General features: G+C 38.8%; 1 protein-coding gene across 2 annotated transcripts in view; it reads left to right on the top strand.

The window, feature by feature from the left end:
- The window catches only part of gpc6b (glypican 6b), a 94806-nt gene that overhangs the window by 36732 nt on the left and 45001 nt on the right, over positions 1-13073 (top strand). For both annotated transcript variants that reach the window (XM_061792228.1, XM_061792227.1), the window contains exon 4: positions 4765-4930. In XM_061792228.1, coding sequence (XP_061648212.1) covers positions 4765-4930 — 166 coding nt within the window. The remainder of the gene's footprint in view (positions 1-4764; positions 4931-13073) is intronic.

The raw sequence follows: 13073 nt of genomic DNA, 5'->3' as shown, positions 1-13073 counted from the left end.
AATGGCCGTTACAACTACTTCTGTTATTTAAAATGGGAATTTCATTCACAGTTTACATAATTATTTTTATTTCTGTTTATTTCTAGTTTATACACAATTGTTAAGATAAAACTAATTTTGCAATTGGCATGATGTTTTGGCAGTCGATTGGCATTCGAGACAAATAAGTTTCATCATGTATGACTAGTGTGGATCAGTTAACAATTCATTATAGTTTAACCATGATTTGAAATACAAATTCACCCTGTACAGTATATAAAATAATTTTTGTCAGCCACTGCTTGTTGCAGACAAACTTCTTGTTCCCAGGAAAATATTTTACAAATATCATATCTTGAGTCACTGTCAATCTTTACTTCATAAAACTACAGTATGTCAATTAAGACAACTATTCAAGTCATGCTGTATCTCCCAAAAGAGGGTGTGACCAAATTATGTGCTGGTGCGACCAACTGAAAAAGTTGGTCCCACCAGTGCTACCAGTACAAAAGTTAGTGCTACCAGTGCAAAAGTTAGTGTGGAGCCCTGCACCTTTTCAATTTCCTCCATTGTTCTCCTTTGTTTACTGTATCATAGTCCTTGTCTTTGTTCAAATTCATTTACTCGAACTGGTACCAAGGCAGTGGAAATTCTGATCATATCAGGGTTTACTTTTCAAATCTGTACCATGGTGAGCAAAGCTGAACTGAAATTTACCAACTGGTGGAAACATTGCTAATGTTAATTCAGCCCATCAAACATGATGAGTTATTTATCTCTATTGACGATTTTGAGACTTTTACTGCTTACTAGTATCTTGAAACAGAAGTTCAACTGCATCCCACATTATGAAACATTAAATATTACATCTGACTCAGTAGTAATAGCAATCCATTTTCTATATGATTTGGAACTGAACACAGCTCAGAGGTCAGGGGAACAAACTGCTACATTATCAGTGACCAAATTATTGATATTAAGTGTTTAAAGCCATGGATGTTTTTTTCGCTACAATTGAATGAATATATGCAAAAGGTTAGGTTAGGGTTAGGGTTTCAAAAACATTGTTTTGAAAATAACACAGAAGAACATCTAAGATGAGCAGGCAAACTGTTGTATAATTTATAACTGACTGTCCTTTCAGCAGACTTTCTCAAAGCACATAGAGGATTCCCCCTTCGGGCAAGAGACGTGATCGTGGAATTAAAACATACTGTGGAGTCAGAACAGTGAGTGCTTTGTAAACTAAGAGGCGGATTTTGTCATCTGAACCTAACAATCAGCCAGACACAGTTTTAGACTGTAATTGTCTGTCTGGTTAGAATTCCAATGAGTTATGCATTGTTATTATGATCTTTAGAATGTCTGCTTCAGAGTGAGGAGTAAAGAAAGACCTCTCCGAACGCCCTTTGAAGAAATCTAATTTTGGAAAATTATCTGTTGATTGTATTGACTTACGTATTTAATATTTACACTTTTGTTAAGTGCAGTGCAATAGCTTTAACATCCACAATTTGTTTTCAGTAAATACATTTTAAAAAATAAAGTATTCATGAGGACCAGGGATAGAGCCATGAGGAACCCCACGCTATAATCAGTATGTGATGGATGTCAACATTTTAGTGCTACTGACTCCACCTCATTACTTGCTACATGTACAGTAACACAACATGCTGAAACAATACAGAAGGTCCGCACTTTACCACGTCATTCCATTCCCATGTTGGCGATGTAACCCAAGATTGTACTTAGGTTGGAACCAGCTGTAGTCTATCACCAACCTACACAAACACAGCAGTAAAATCCAAATTAAAGGTGATATTTATGTGAAATATATTTCTAGGCCATAAATATAAAACAAGTAAATAAGCATGCCTTCCTTTACCACGTGACCACATATTATTTTGCTGTTGTGCTAATTAGTTCTTTGCATGCCATTTTTGACTTCGAAGCCTCATACTGTATTTGGGAAAACTAGGACCGCCTGTAATATATCCATCCATCCATCCATCCATTACCACTTATCCTCACGAGGGTCGTGGGCTGCTGGAGCCTATCCCAGCTATCTTCGGATGGGAGGCGGGGTACACCGTGAACCGGTCACCAGCCAATCGCAAGGCACATAGAAACAAACAACCATTCGCACTCACATTCACACCTACGGGCAATTTAGAGTCTTCAATAAACCTAGCACTCATGTTTTTGGGATGTGGGAGGAAACCGGACTGCCCGGAGAAGACCCACCCAGGCACGGTGAGAACATGCAAACTCCACACAGGCAGGAACGTGATTTGAACCCCGGTCCCCAGAACTGTGAGGCAGATGTGCTAACCAGACGCCCACCATGCTGGCTCCTGTAATATATTCAAAATATATATATTTAAAAAAGTATAGATGAGGACGAAGGACAAAGCCCTGAGGAACCCCACACTCTAATTTGTATGTGATGGGCAGCCACATTTTGGACACAACATGCTTAAACAATTCTAGAGTGAGGCACAGACCTCCAAGGCTACAGATTTCCCATGCTTCAGCAAATAAAATAAAAAATTTAAAAAAAGGGGGTCGTGATCTCCCCAAAAGTGGGGATAGAATATTTTGAGAAATGACAACTTGAAATTTAGTAGACATGCCTATCATGAGTAGACCCATAAAAACAGTCTCAAGAAACCATGCCTAAAAAGGCACAGGAGTTCTGCCATTTTGGTTTGAAATGTCCATTCTAGGGTTATTTTGGCCAGGCATTAAAAAAACAAAAAACAAACAAACAAAAAACGATTACTACCCTATTTAAAGCACTTATACTATACAGACGGGGTACAAGTGCAAATATTGTCATCGCTTCTCACAGCTCTGTCCTTGTTTTCTCTCCTCACCTGAAAACATGTTGCAAAAATGCCACAAAAAGCTAAATGTCCATTTAGGCTCGATGAACTGAGGGACATTTTACTTCAGAAGCTCCACAGTGCTATAGTTCCGTCTACTGTTCAGTGTCCCCTGCGCACATTCTCCCTGTCAGTGTTGCTGCATGCTTGACATTTGTGAACTAATGGGGCACTGATGTAGCAGTGGGCTGAGGTGCAAATCACTCAATAGCAATCACTCACAGTGAGTGAGTCACAGAATGGAGGAGCATGGAGAAGACGGAGAGGCCACTGTCGCAAATGTTTCTCACCGTCCTTCGCTCTTTATGAGCAGCCTGGTCATGTATGTGTCTTCTGCTTCTTCTTCTTCTTGGGGTGTTGACGCCCTGGCCTAAGAGATGGACTTCTCTGTATGTGAGAAACAGCCATAGGTGAGTGCATGCTGGCTGTGTCCAAGTCATCCCTGAGATATATGGCAAGCTGGGAGGAGAGAGGGGAGAGCTCATCTTCTCGTTTATTGTGAAGAAGCGGGGCCATGGGTGTCATGCATTTAACTCCTAGGTGGAGATACACTCTTGTATCTGTAGCTGTTGTCTCCACTCAGCTGGAAAAAGGCAGCATAGCCAGGGGGAAGCTGGGAATATGCACGCAGGCGTTTAAATTAATGCGGCACATCCTAGCTACAATGATAGAATGCACAGAGCTTCTGTCAAGTCTTTGGGCACATCCCATCATTCTGCTGTGACGGTCAGCACGTGCACACACCAACCTGTTATTGGTTTATTGAACAAAGCCAAAGCGCTCCACTATAGCCTCTCATGGTATATTCCCAAGACTGCACGTCAAGGGTTCGTTGGCTAAGTATTGTGGAGGGATGTCATTGAAAACAGTATATATATATTTTTTTTAATAACAAATTTGGTTTATTTTTTATGATTAACTGTTAGGGTGGTAACTTGGACTGTGACAAAATTATAGAGCTTTCCAATTACAAGCACAAGTTTGCAATTAAAAAAACATAAACAAAGAAATAAAGTAACAAAAACAAATAAACTGAAAATAAATTAGAAAAATATCCATATAAACTATCAAATTAAAAAATATATTTTCACTTCATTCATCATTTATCGTCATAGAGAATATCTGAAGCTTGTGCTTTGTAAGTCTCCTCACCTGAAAACTGGAAGCATCTTTTATTATTGATGTCACTTTAGGCATACTGTACTGAGCAGCCAGGACAGAGGCGCTTGTACCGCTTTCCTACATTGCAATAAATTACATATCCCTTCACACATTCCATTGCCTATGCCATTATCACTATGTTTCTGTGGTGGCATCATACAAAAATCAAAAACAAACAAAAAAAAAAAAAGGCCAAAGACAAAGCAAATCTGGATCCTTTAGATGTTCACTGAGCTGAAGTATCACGCGACGTCATGCATGATGGCAATTTGAAATGTTATTCACCTTTTTCCCCCCCAAACATTTTTGGTGGTATTCCAAATTGTACAACATCAACGTTAGAGGTTCGACTGTTCCTTTAAAAAAAAAACGAAAAAAACCCAAAACTGATATATGTAATTTGGAATAAGCCGGCTGAATTTTGTTTTTTGACATTTCTCATTAAAGCCCATCAAGATGCTGGATGGTCTCTTCTCTTGTTTATATGACACATGGTCTTATACATATGTTTAGCTGTGTATATTTGTGGAAAATATAAAGTTCAACACAGTTGTGAGGGGGATGGAGGACAATATTAAGAGTGCTTGGAAAAGGTGAATAGACCAAAACAAAAATTATATACAGCAGTCTATTTTGTGGCACGAATGAGACTTACCATTCGGTAATTGCAACAATTGTCGAGTATGATTATGTTTTGTTCCGAGGCGCTCACAGATGCACTCTTTGCGTGCTCTTACAGGTAAGCAGCACTCCAACATGCATGCGAGCGCTGACCAAGATGTCGTACTGCCCCTTCTGTCAAGGCATGCCGGCCATTAAGCCCTGCAAGAACTACTGCCTCAATGTTATCAAGGGCTGCCTGGCTAATCAAGCCGACCTGGACCCCGAGTGGAACCATTACATTGGTTAGTGTGCATCTTTTCTCACTGCTTCATTCAAGTTGATTCTTCTCATGTGCTGCTGAGTGCATGTGACTAATATGTGATGCAATTGGATATTGAGACCAAAATGGAAACCTTTGGAGGCGACACTGTTGAAGTGTAGAAAAACCTGACTGAAATGAGACCCAGGGAATCAAATGAACCAATATGACTTTTGATGCCGGCAACAGAATAAAATAGGATGCAATAAGCCTTTATTAGTCCCACAATGTGGAAATTCCAGTTTAACGGCAGCAAAGTAGACAGTAGCGACATCAAGTCCAAAAATGTTCAAATAACTATTTATCATCTGGCAATGATTCTGAACAGAATGAGAGCAGCAGTGCACATGGCAACTTAGAGTACATGAATAGATAATATAGCGCTATGTCCACATTTGGTCAATTTCATATTTATTTATTAATCAATAATATTGGCCAGCCCCCACGTGGGTCTGTTATTTTTTTCTCAAATTAATACACCAATCCTGAGTATTGAAAATGGCTTACTCTCTTTGACGATACAATGTTAATTGCTCAACAAATATGCTGGGGGTTTTTTTATGCCGAAAAGTGACTCATTTGTAGATACAGGTATTCCGCCCGACGCCATTCGAAAGTGAATGTGAACAGCAGCAAGAATAGTCTGCAGCATTGTTGTATGTTGTATAAAAATATATATACATGTGCTGTATGTAGACAGAGAATGAAATAAACCCCAGCAATCTTAACCCTGCACTCCAGTGACAACTGTACATAAATAAATCGATTCTATAACACGTATACAGAAGTGAATGTGCAGCAAGAATAATCAGTAGTATTTTATGTACTGAATGGAGAAGCAGCATGAATAGACAACAACATTTTATGTGAAAGATAAATGTGGCTGCAACAATAAATGAGAATGAAACCAGCAACATTGACAATCAGCAGGGAGTGACAGCTGTATATTAGTTGTAATAAATAGACACTTGTGAAACAGGCTATGTAAAGCATCTTCCATTTATTATTGTTCAAAGCCCACGAGACATCAGTATTGTACTGTACAGGAAGACTACAGGTTTGAGTCACATATGATATTCTTTCCCCAATATATATATTTATTAAATACTTATTAAGTATTTAGGGTTCGGGCAGTAATTCTTATGAATAAATGATAAATCTTAAATAACCAGTGAAATACGTTAATTTCCCACACGTGACCATTTATTATTTTTTTTCGACTTTCATTCTACCAAATTCACGTGAGAATTGCTGACAGAAACCCATTTTTGTTGTAGGATGTGATTGTGCTACACACATTCACAAGTACAGTTTCGTCCAAAATTATTCTAATTTTGAGTTTAGGTTAATTTCTTATGTTTTTTTTACATTTTGACAATTGTTCACTCTGTGATATGACTGGACAATTTTGAAGAAATCAAGGAAACTAAGATCCTGGTAACTTCATGTTTAGAACGTTGAATATGAATATTTTTAGACATTTAACATGGCATCAAAATAAAAAAAATCAAATTAAATAATAATACATGTGAAAATGGTGAAAATAAAATCTGTAAAATGGCCATACCCATTTAACAAATAAAATACACTTTTAAAAAATCACTTTAAATATGCCTGTGTAGGCTAAAAGATTGAGAATATACATGATGTTTCTCACTGGTGAGGCATATGACAGAAACTTAAAATGGATGAGAACAGATGGTCCATAGCGTAATGCTCATCTTGTCAATTTGACAGTTTGCGTCAAGTGAACTTGACTTGTTGGAAGAGACATTTGCTTTGTGTTTTGACAACACCAGCTTCTCATCGAATGAGAAAATGTGTCCTCCCCCCCCCCCCCCCCCCGACATTCCCTGATTGGAAACGATTTTCCTCACTGGATTCTTCTCTCCCGTCGAGAATGGGGATTTGTACCGGGGCGGGAACGCAGCACGTCAACTTCAGCGCTGGGAACGTGTTCTGCTGCCGACACAAAGAGCAAACATCAATGTACCATTTATATATTAATTTAATATTCCATGAAAGGCCTTGCTGGCGCACATGACTCCAGTAGGTAGCATGTCGTGTAAAGGTGTGACACTAAAAACGGGGACTGTGCTGACAGCCTGTGGCAAAGAAAACACTCAAATCCCATCCCGGAGTAGAAGCGCTTTCCTTGAAGTCATACCTCGCCTGCTTGCTCTCTGAGGTTACTTTGGGTCGTTTTAGCTGTACAGAGGAGGACATGCACGTTTTTATCTGACTATCATTCACAGTGCTTCCACAGCTAGATGAATTCTTACCCCTATTTTGTTCTTACTGTTAAACCATGTGTATGCAGTGTTGCAGCCTGGCCCTGCACCAGGCTACAAATACATATTTTAGTCATTTATTTTATTCATTACTTTGTCAGAACTCGGGGGGAGCAAGGGAAAAGAGATGGTTACCCCTCCATTGTTTGTTGTTTCCTGGTTCTGGTCCACCTGATCACATTTGATCAGATCTAGCTTCTTTAAATGTTAAATCTTGAAAGTATTTTGATGAGATCTGCATAAAAAAAATGCACAAACACACCCAGTCTGCTGTAACATTGCCTTTTTAGTGACAAAAAAAACCATTCACACATGCTAGAGTTATATGAACCTATTATGACAATTTAGTAGGATATTGCGCCAAAGCTATTTCAACATAGTTGCATACGTACATATAAGTGAATTTTAGAGAACTAAAATGCCCAAACCCACATTGCTTATAATTAATTCTATAATTATATCCCAGAGTTCTTCAAATAGACACCGCCCCGGTTAGTTGCCGACTGCAGCATCCACTTCAGATAAGCCAACATCTTTCTCAAATATTACGCGTCCTCCTCAAGATAACAACAAGATGTTCACACATGGCCGTTAAAGTGTTAACAGCTAAACTGGTTATCACTAATTGCCTCATCTTATATTATTTTCAAGTGGAAGGATAAGATGATTAATTCAGCTTTTTTTACCTCCAGTCAGTTAGTCAGTCAGTCAGTTGGTTAGTGAGTTGATTAGACTGAGAGTGGGTTGGTCAGTCAGTTGGTTTGGTGGTCAGTTGGTTAGTTAGTCTGTTATTTGGTCAGTCAGTCAGTCGGTCGGTCAGTCACTCGGTCAGTCAGTCAGTCGGTCAGTTGGTCAGTTGGTTGGTTGGTTGGTTGGTTGATTGGTCGGTCCAACAGTTAGTTTTTAGGTTAGTCAATTGGTTAGTGGGTTGGTCAGTCAGTTGGTTTGGTGGTCAGTTGGTTAGTTAGTCTGATATTTGGTCAGTCAGTCAGTCGGTCGGTCAGTCACTCGGTCAGTCAGTCAGTCGGTCAGTTGGTTGGTTGGTTGGTTGGTTGGTCGGTCCAACAGTTAGTTTTTAGGTTAGTCAATTGGTTAGTGGGTTGGTCAGTCAGTTAATCAGCAAGTGAGCTTGTTAGTCGGTTAATCTGTTCATTGGTAAGTCAGTCAGCTGGCTGGTTGGTTGGTTATTTGTTGGTGAGTCTGTTGGGTTGATAGATGCTCAGTTAATCAGTGGGTGGGTTGGGTAGTTAGCCAGTTGGACAGTCAGTCAAACAGTTAGTTGGCCTGTCAGTCAGATGGTTAGTCTGTGAGTGGGTTGGTCAGTGCGTCGTTTCCGTGGATGGTAACTCTGTTGATCAGTTGGTCTGTCAGATAGTCATAGTTAGTTAGTCAATCTGATCTGTCAGTCAGTCAATCGGATATTTAAAAAAAAAAACAGATGGACAAAACAAACATACAAACAAATGTCCACTTTATTCATTTGTTTCATATAAGTTCAGCCTTGGCAACAGGCAACATCTGCCCTCACTTTCAAATTGTGCTTCATTAACACGGGAGCAGCTTTCAGTCTGTCTTCATCAGACATTATTGTATGTAATGAAACAGCCTTTTTATAAGTTTTGCCTGTGACATTTCCAGCTCATTTCGGAGGGAAAGATTCTTCGATTAGCTTTTGAGCTCTCGCTGTAAAAGCCCCTCTGAACACGGACAGACAAAAATAGGCGTTAAATTTGTGTAAAAGAAGCCGTAGTATGCAAATACGACTTTATTTGCCCGCCCTTTAAAGCTGGCACATAACATCAGCTAATAAATTCATCTTGATGGTGCGGCGTTCACACCAACGTCATATGTCTGCTCCACTGAGCACAGACGACAAGGTATTGGAGGAGGTGAAAAAGAATCTAAGCAAAGAGTGTGAAAGCCTTTAAACTCAAAAGATGCACCCACTGATAGCTACATTTTATTTTCCACCAAACAACAATCTCTCACTTGTATAGCCAACTTCAAATAAAGAAATGCACTTGACATTAATGAGACCTCGCCTTTTATCCATCATAACTGTCTGCGTGCGTGCGTTGACAGTGCCATCTGTAAATTCTAACAGATATGCTGCTTCTGTTGATACTATTTCTATATGCAGTATATTCTTCAGCGATTTGAGACGATTAAAAAAATGCATCTTTTAAATCTGCAAATGTATCCATAATACAAATGACGCCAGCGTCTCTGAATCTCTTCCTCCCCGTGCATTTGGTCTTCACAGTAACAACATTATTCATGAAGAGATTTTCTTTTTTCATAACAATATGAAATCAAAGTCCTCATGCGAACGGTTGTTTTTCTTGCCCCAAAGCAAGGAAATAATTAGACAAGCCAATTAAATATAAAATATATTTAACACACTTGCTGCCTGGAGGCTCCAAGGTTCCGTCAAATGTAAATGCATATTCATTGAGACCTTAAAGTTTGAACAACAATTTATCCTAAGACGCTGGTTGGAAATGGAATTTTTCCGTTCCAGGGTCAAATTGTATCCATCATCATCTAATGCAGTATTTAACATTACTTTCATATCTATGCATATAAGTATAGAAACTAAAAACATTTACTCTTGTTCATTGTACAAGAAGCACATTTTCAACAAGTGTAAAATAAATAAATAGATAAATAAATGTTGAGCATTCAACAATCTTTAAAAAGTTTAATTACAAGTGGGTGCTATAATAATAACAATAATAATTTTTATTTTATTTTCAAGGACACTTTACAAAGGTAGAAAAAGCAAAATGTCACTCAGTTGGTGAGTTATTTGATCAGCAAGTGAATCAATCATTTGGTTAGTTAATGGTTGGTTGGTTGGTTGGTTGGTTAGGTTTTTTAATCTGTCGGCTACTCAGTTGGTGAGTCGGTTGGTTGGTTGATAAATTAGTGAGTTAGTGAGTTTGTCAGTCAATCGGTCAGTCCATTATTCGGTCAGTTAGTTAGCTAGCTAGTTAGTAAGTTAGTTCATCAGTCCTAGTCTATCTCTTTATCTATCTACATATCTGTCTGTCTATCTAACAAAACTGAAGTCCATTGCTGTTTTCAAACTGTAGCACTTTTGGGGCAATGGAATTAGGCGATATAGTACCTCGGTATGCATACATAATATTTTCTTTGCTTGGTTATATTTTTGCACATTTGTCTCTAAAGTCATTTAATCTATGTGTTTTCGCCTACGTTACACAGTGAATAAATCACATCCCAGTGAATCACACAGCAGATTAAACGGCTCTGCTGAGTAGCCCCTCGTTAATCCATTTGTTCCCACCGGACAGCAAAACATCCTAGCCGACCTCATCTGTTCCTGCTATACCACAATTGCTTTGTGCATTAATTATGATAACAGCTGCATATTAAATGCATATTAACATTCCTTGTCAAAACCCTTTTTTTCTTCCAATAACTGTAATAACAGCTTTATGCTGCCATTGGAAATGTGCTTTGCAAAAGCAGATGATTGGCCTTTTAATGTGAGTGGGTTTACAATTTAATTATGGTAATTAGACCAGTCATGAAGCTGCAGCTCTCTGTCTTTAATCTGTACCTGAGTGACGTGGAATATAGAAAATTACTGTACATGCAAGATATACTCTCCATGTTGTACAATTTGGAAAACGAATACATAACATTTGAGAAAAATGTGCTCCAAAAGTCAGACAAAAAAATTGTAGATCCAACTTTCTCGGTGTGTGACGTCATAAAGATAATCTAATATTTTCAAGATTAAAATAAAAATATTACAAGAATAAAGCTTATATTTTTTAGATTAAAGTCATAATATTATAACAATAAAGTATTATTTTTATTTATTTATTATTATTATTTTTTTTTACAATTTATGTGTTATGAGGGCTTAAAAGTTACTTAAAACATGGCCTTTGCAGCTGATAAAGCTTTCAAGTTGCTCTGGATCTTCACCCAGCCGAGTTGATAATGTCATGGGCGGTGAAACTCGACCAGCGGGTGGTTGTTATGTAAATTAGGGGGTGCAAACAGATTTTCAGAAAATAAGCAGAAAACTCAAGATTTACTTGATTGGTTGTTTCACACTTGATGGGTGGACGGCCACTCTAGAGACCCAAGCCATTAAAAAGTATTTTTTATAATTATTTTATTTATTTGTTAAAAATGTTTTTTTGTCATATTGTACCAGCAACACCTAGGTAAGCCGCTGATATATTTTTGACTTTTAAATTTTACTGAGGCTAAGTGCTAGGTCTCTTACACTTACACTGTGAGGCAAGGGTTAAACGTGTGCTGCCGGTGTAGACTTTCCAGATCAGCCCTGGCTCAGTGACCCTCCTTCCTAGCTGGTTTGAACAGGAACCAATTATCAGCTTTGGAGAACGAGCGGAGGTGGAAATCTAATTTCATGTTATTAATATTTCAAATAGATTTAGCCCACTCCCACTTTTCGCTGATAAAGAAAGAGAACGACAGGGCCACACGAGTGGGCAACTGGAGCGGGAATAGACATTATGCCATTATATCGAATTTGATACTTTTGGAACACTGTTACTCAGGCTTCATGTTGCCTTGTAGATGAACTATGTTAGTAGACAGAATGGGTTCAACCTGTACATTATACTTGTACACTTCCATCCTCACTGGGCTCACGGGCTGCTGGAGCCTATCCCAACTATCTTCGGGCGGGAGGCGGGTACACCCTGAACCGGTCGCCAGCCAATCGCAGGGCACATAGAAACAAACAACCCTTCGCACTCACATTCACACATCTTCAATCAACCTACCATGCATGTTTTTGGGATGTGGGAGGCAACCGGAGTGCCCGGAAAAACCCTACCCAGGCACGGGGAGAACGTGCAAACTCCACACAGGCGGGGCCGGGATTTGAACCCTGGTCCCCAGGCAGATGTGCTAACCAGTTGTCCACCGTTCCGGCTTGTTGTAACTTAATTTAAATAATTAAAAAAGGTTCTGCACCATGATTTCATGCTTTTTAATTCAATGGACATTGTGCACGCTTTGGTGTGTTTTTATGTTTAAAAGATTAGCATCGTTGCTAATCTTAAATTTTGTTATATAATTTTTAGATGGAAAAGGGTGGGAATCGAATGTACATTATGATATCAATAACAATAATAATATCTTAATACAGCTTTAACGTGAAAACTGATGTATTGGAGGAATATATCCTACGATCACGCATCAAAAATGAAAAAGATAAACACACCAGGCATGCAAAACAGGCATGGGTGGCAAATTTTATTTTACATGAAAATATGGGTAGTATGGTTACGATTTTAAGTTCAGGGTTATAAATATGCTGCGACCCTTGTGAGAATAAGCGGCTCAGGAAATTGATGGATGGATAGATGGTTATAAATATGGGGGCAGCTAAGTTGAATAAAGAATTAACCTTGCTACATGTAGTTGGCCAAGCCTTGTCTTTTGACTGCTAATTAATTTTGATGTTCGGTCAATCCGTTCTGTATTCTTTCACATCGAGCTTCTGCTAGTACATTCTCCTCTCAAAACGTTACTTTGGTGATTTGTTTGAGTTACTTAATTTCTCTTCCTCCATTTTCCAATCGTCTCGACCTGCCATTGAGCCGCACTCGATGACAGTCCGGTATGACATCAACCCCATGGTGGGAGGGTCATGGTATGTAGATCGAGCTGCATTTTGTTTCCCTGTTTTTCAGTCTTAGGTGCTTCTTTTATTGGCTCCATTCTGTTTCACGTCACCATTCTCGGCATCGTGACTCGGGAGAAGTCGGCATTCCCCACACACGAAGCATTTTGGTCGTAAATATTGAATATGTCAGGCGC

The sequence above is a fragment of the Phyllopteryx taeniolatus genome, chromosome 12 (genome assembly GCF_024500385.1).
Source record: "Phyllopteryx taeniolatus isolate TA_2022b chromosome 12, UOR_Ptae_1.2, whole genome shotgun sequence".
Lineage (NCBI taxonomy): Eukaryota > Metazoa > Chordata > Actinopteri > Syngnathiformes > Syngnathidae > Phyllopteryx > Phyllopteryx taeniolatus.
This window is presented reverse-complemented; position numbering and strand designations above follow the sequence as displayed.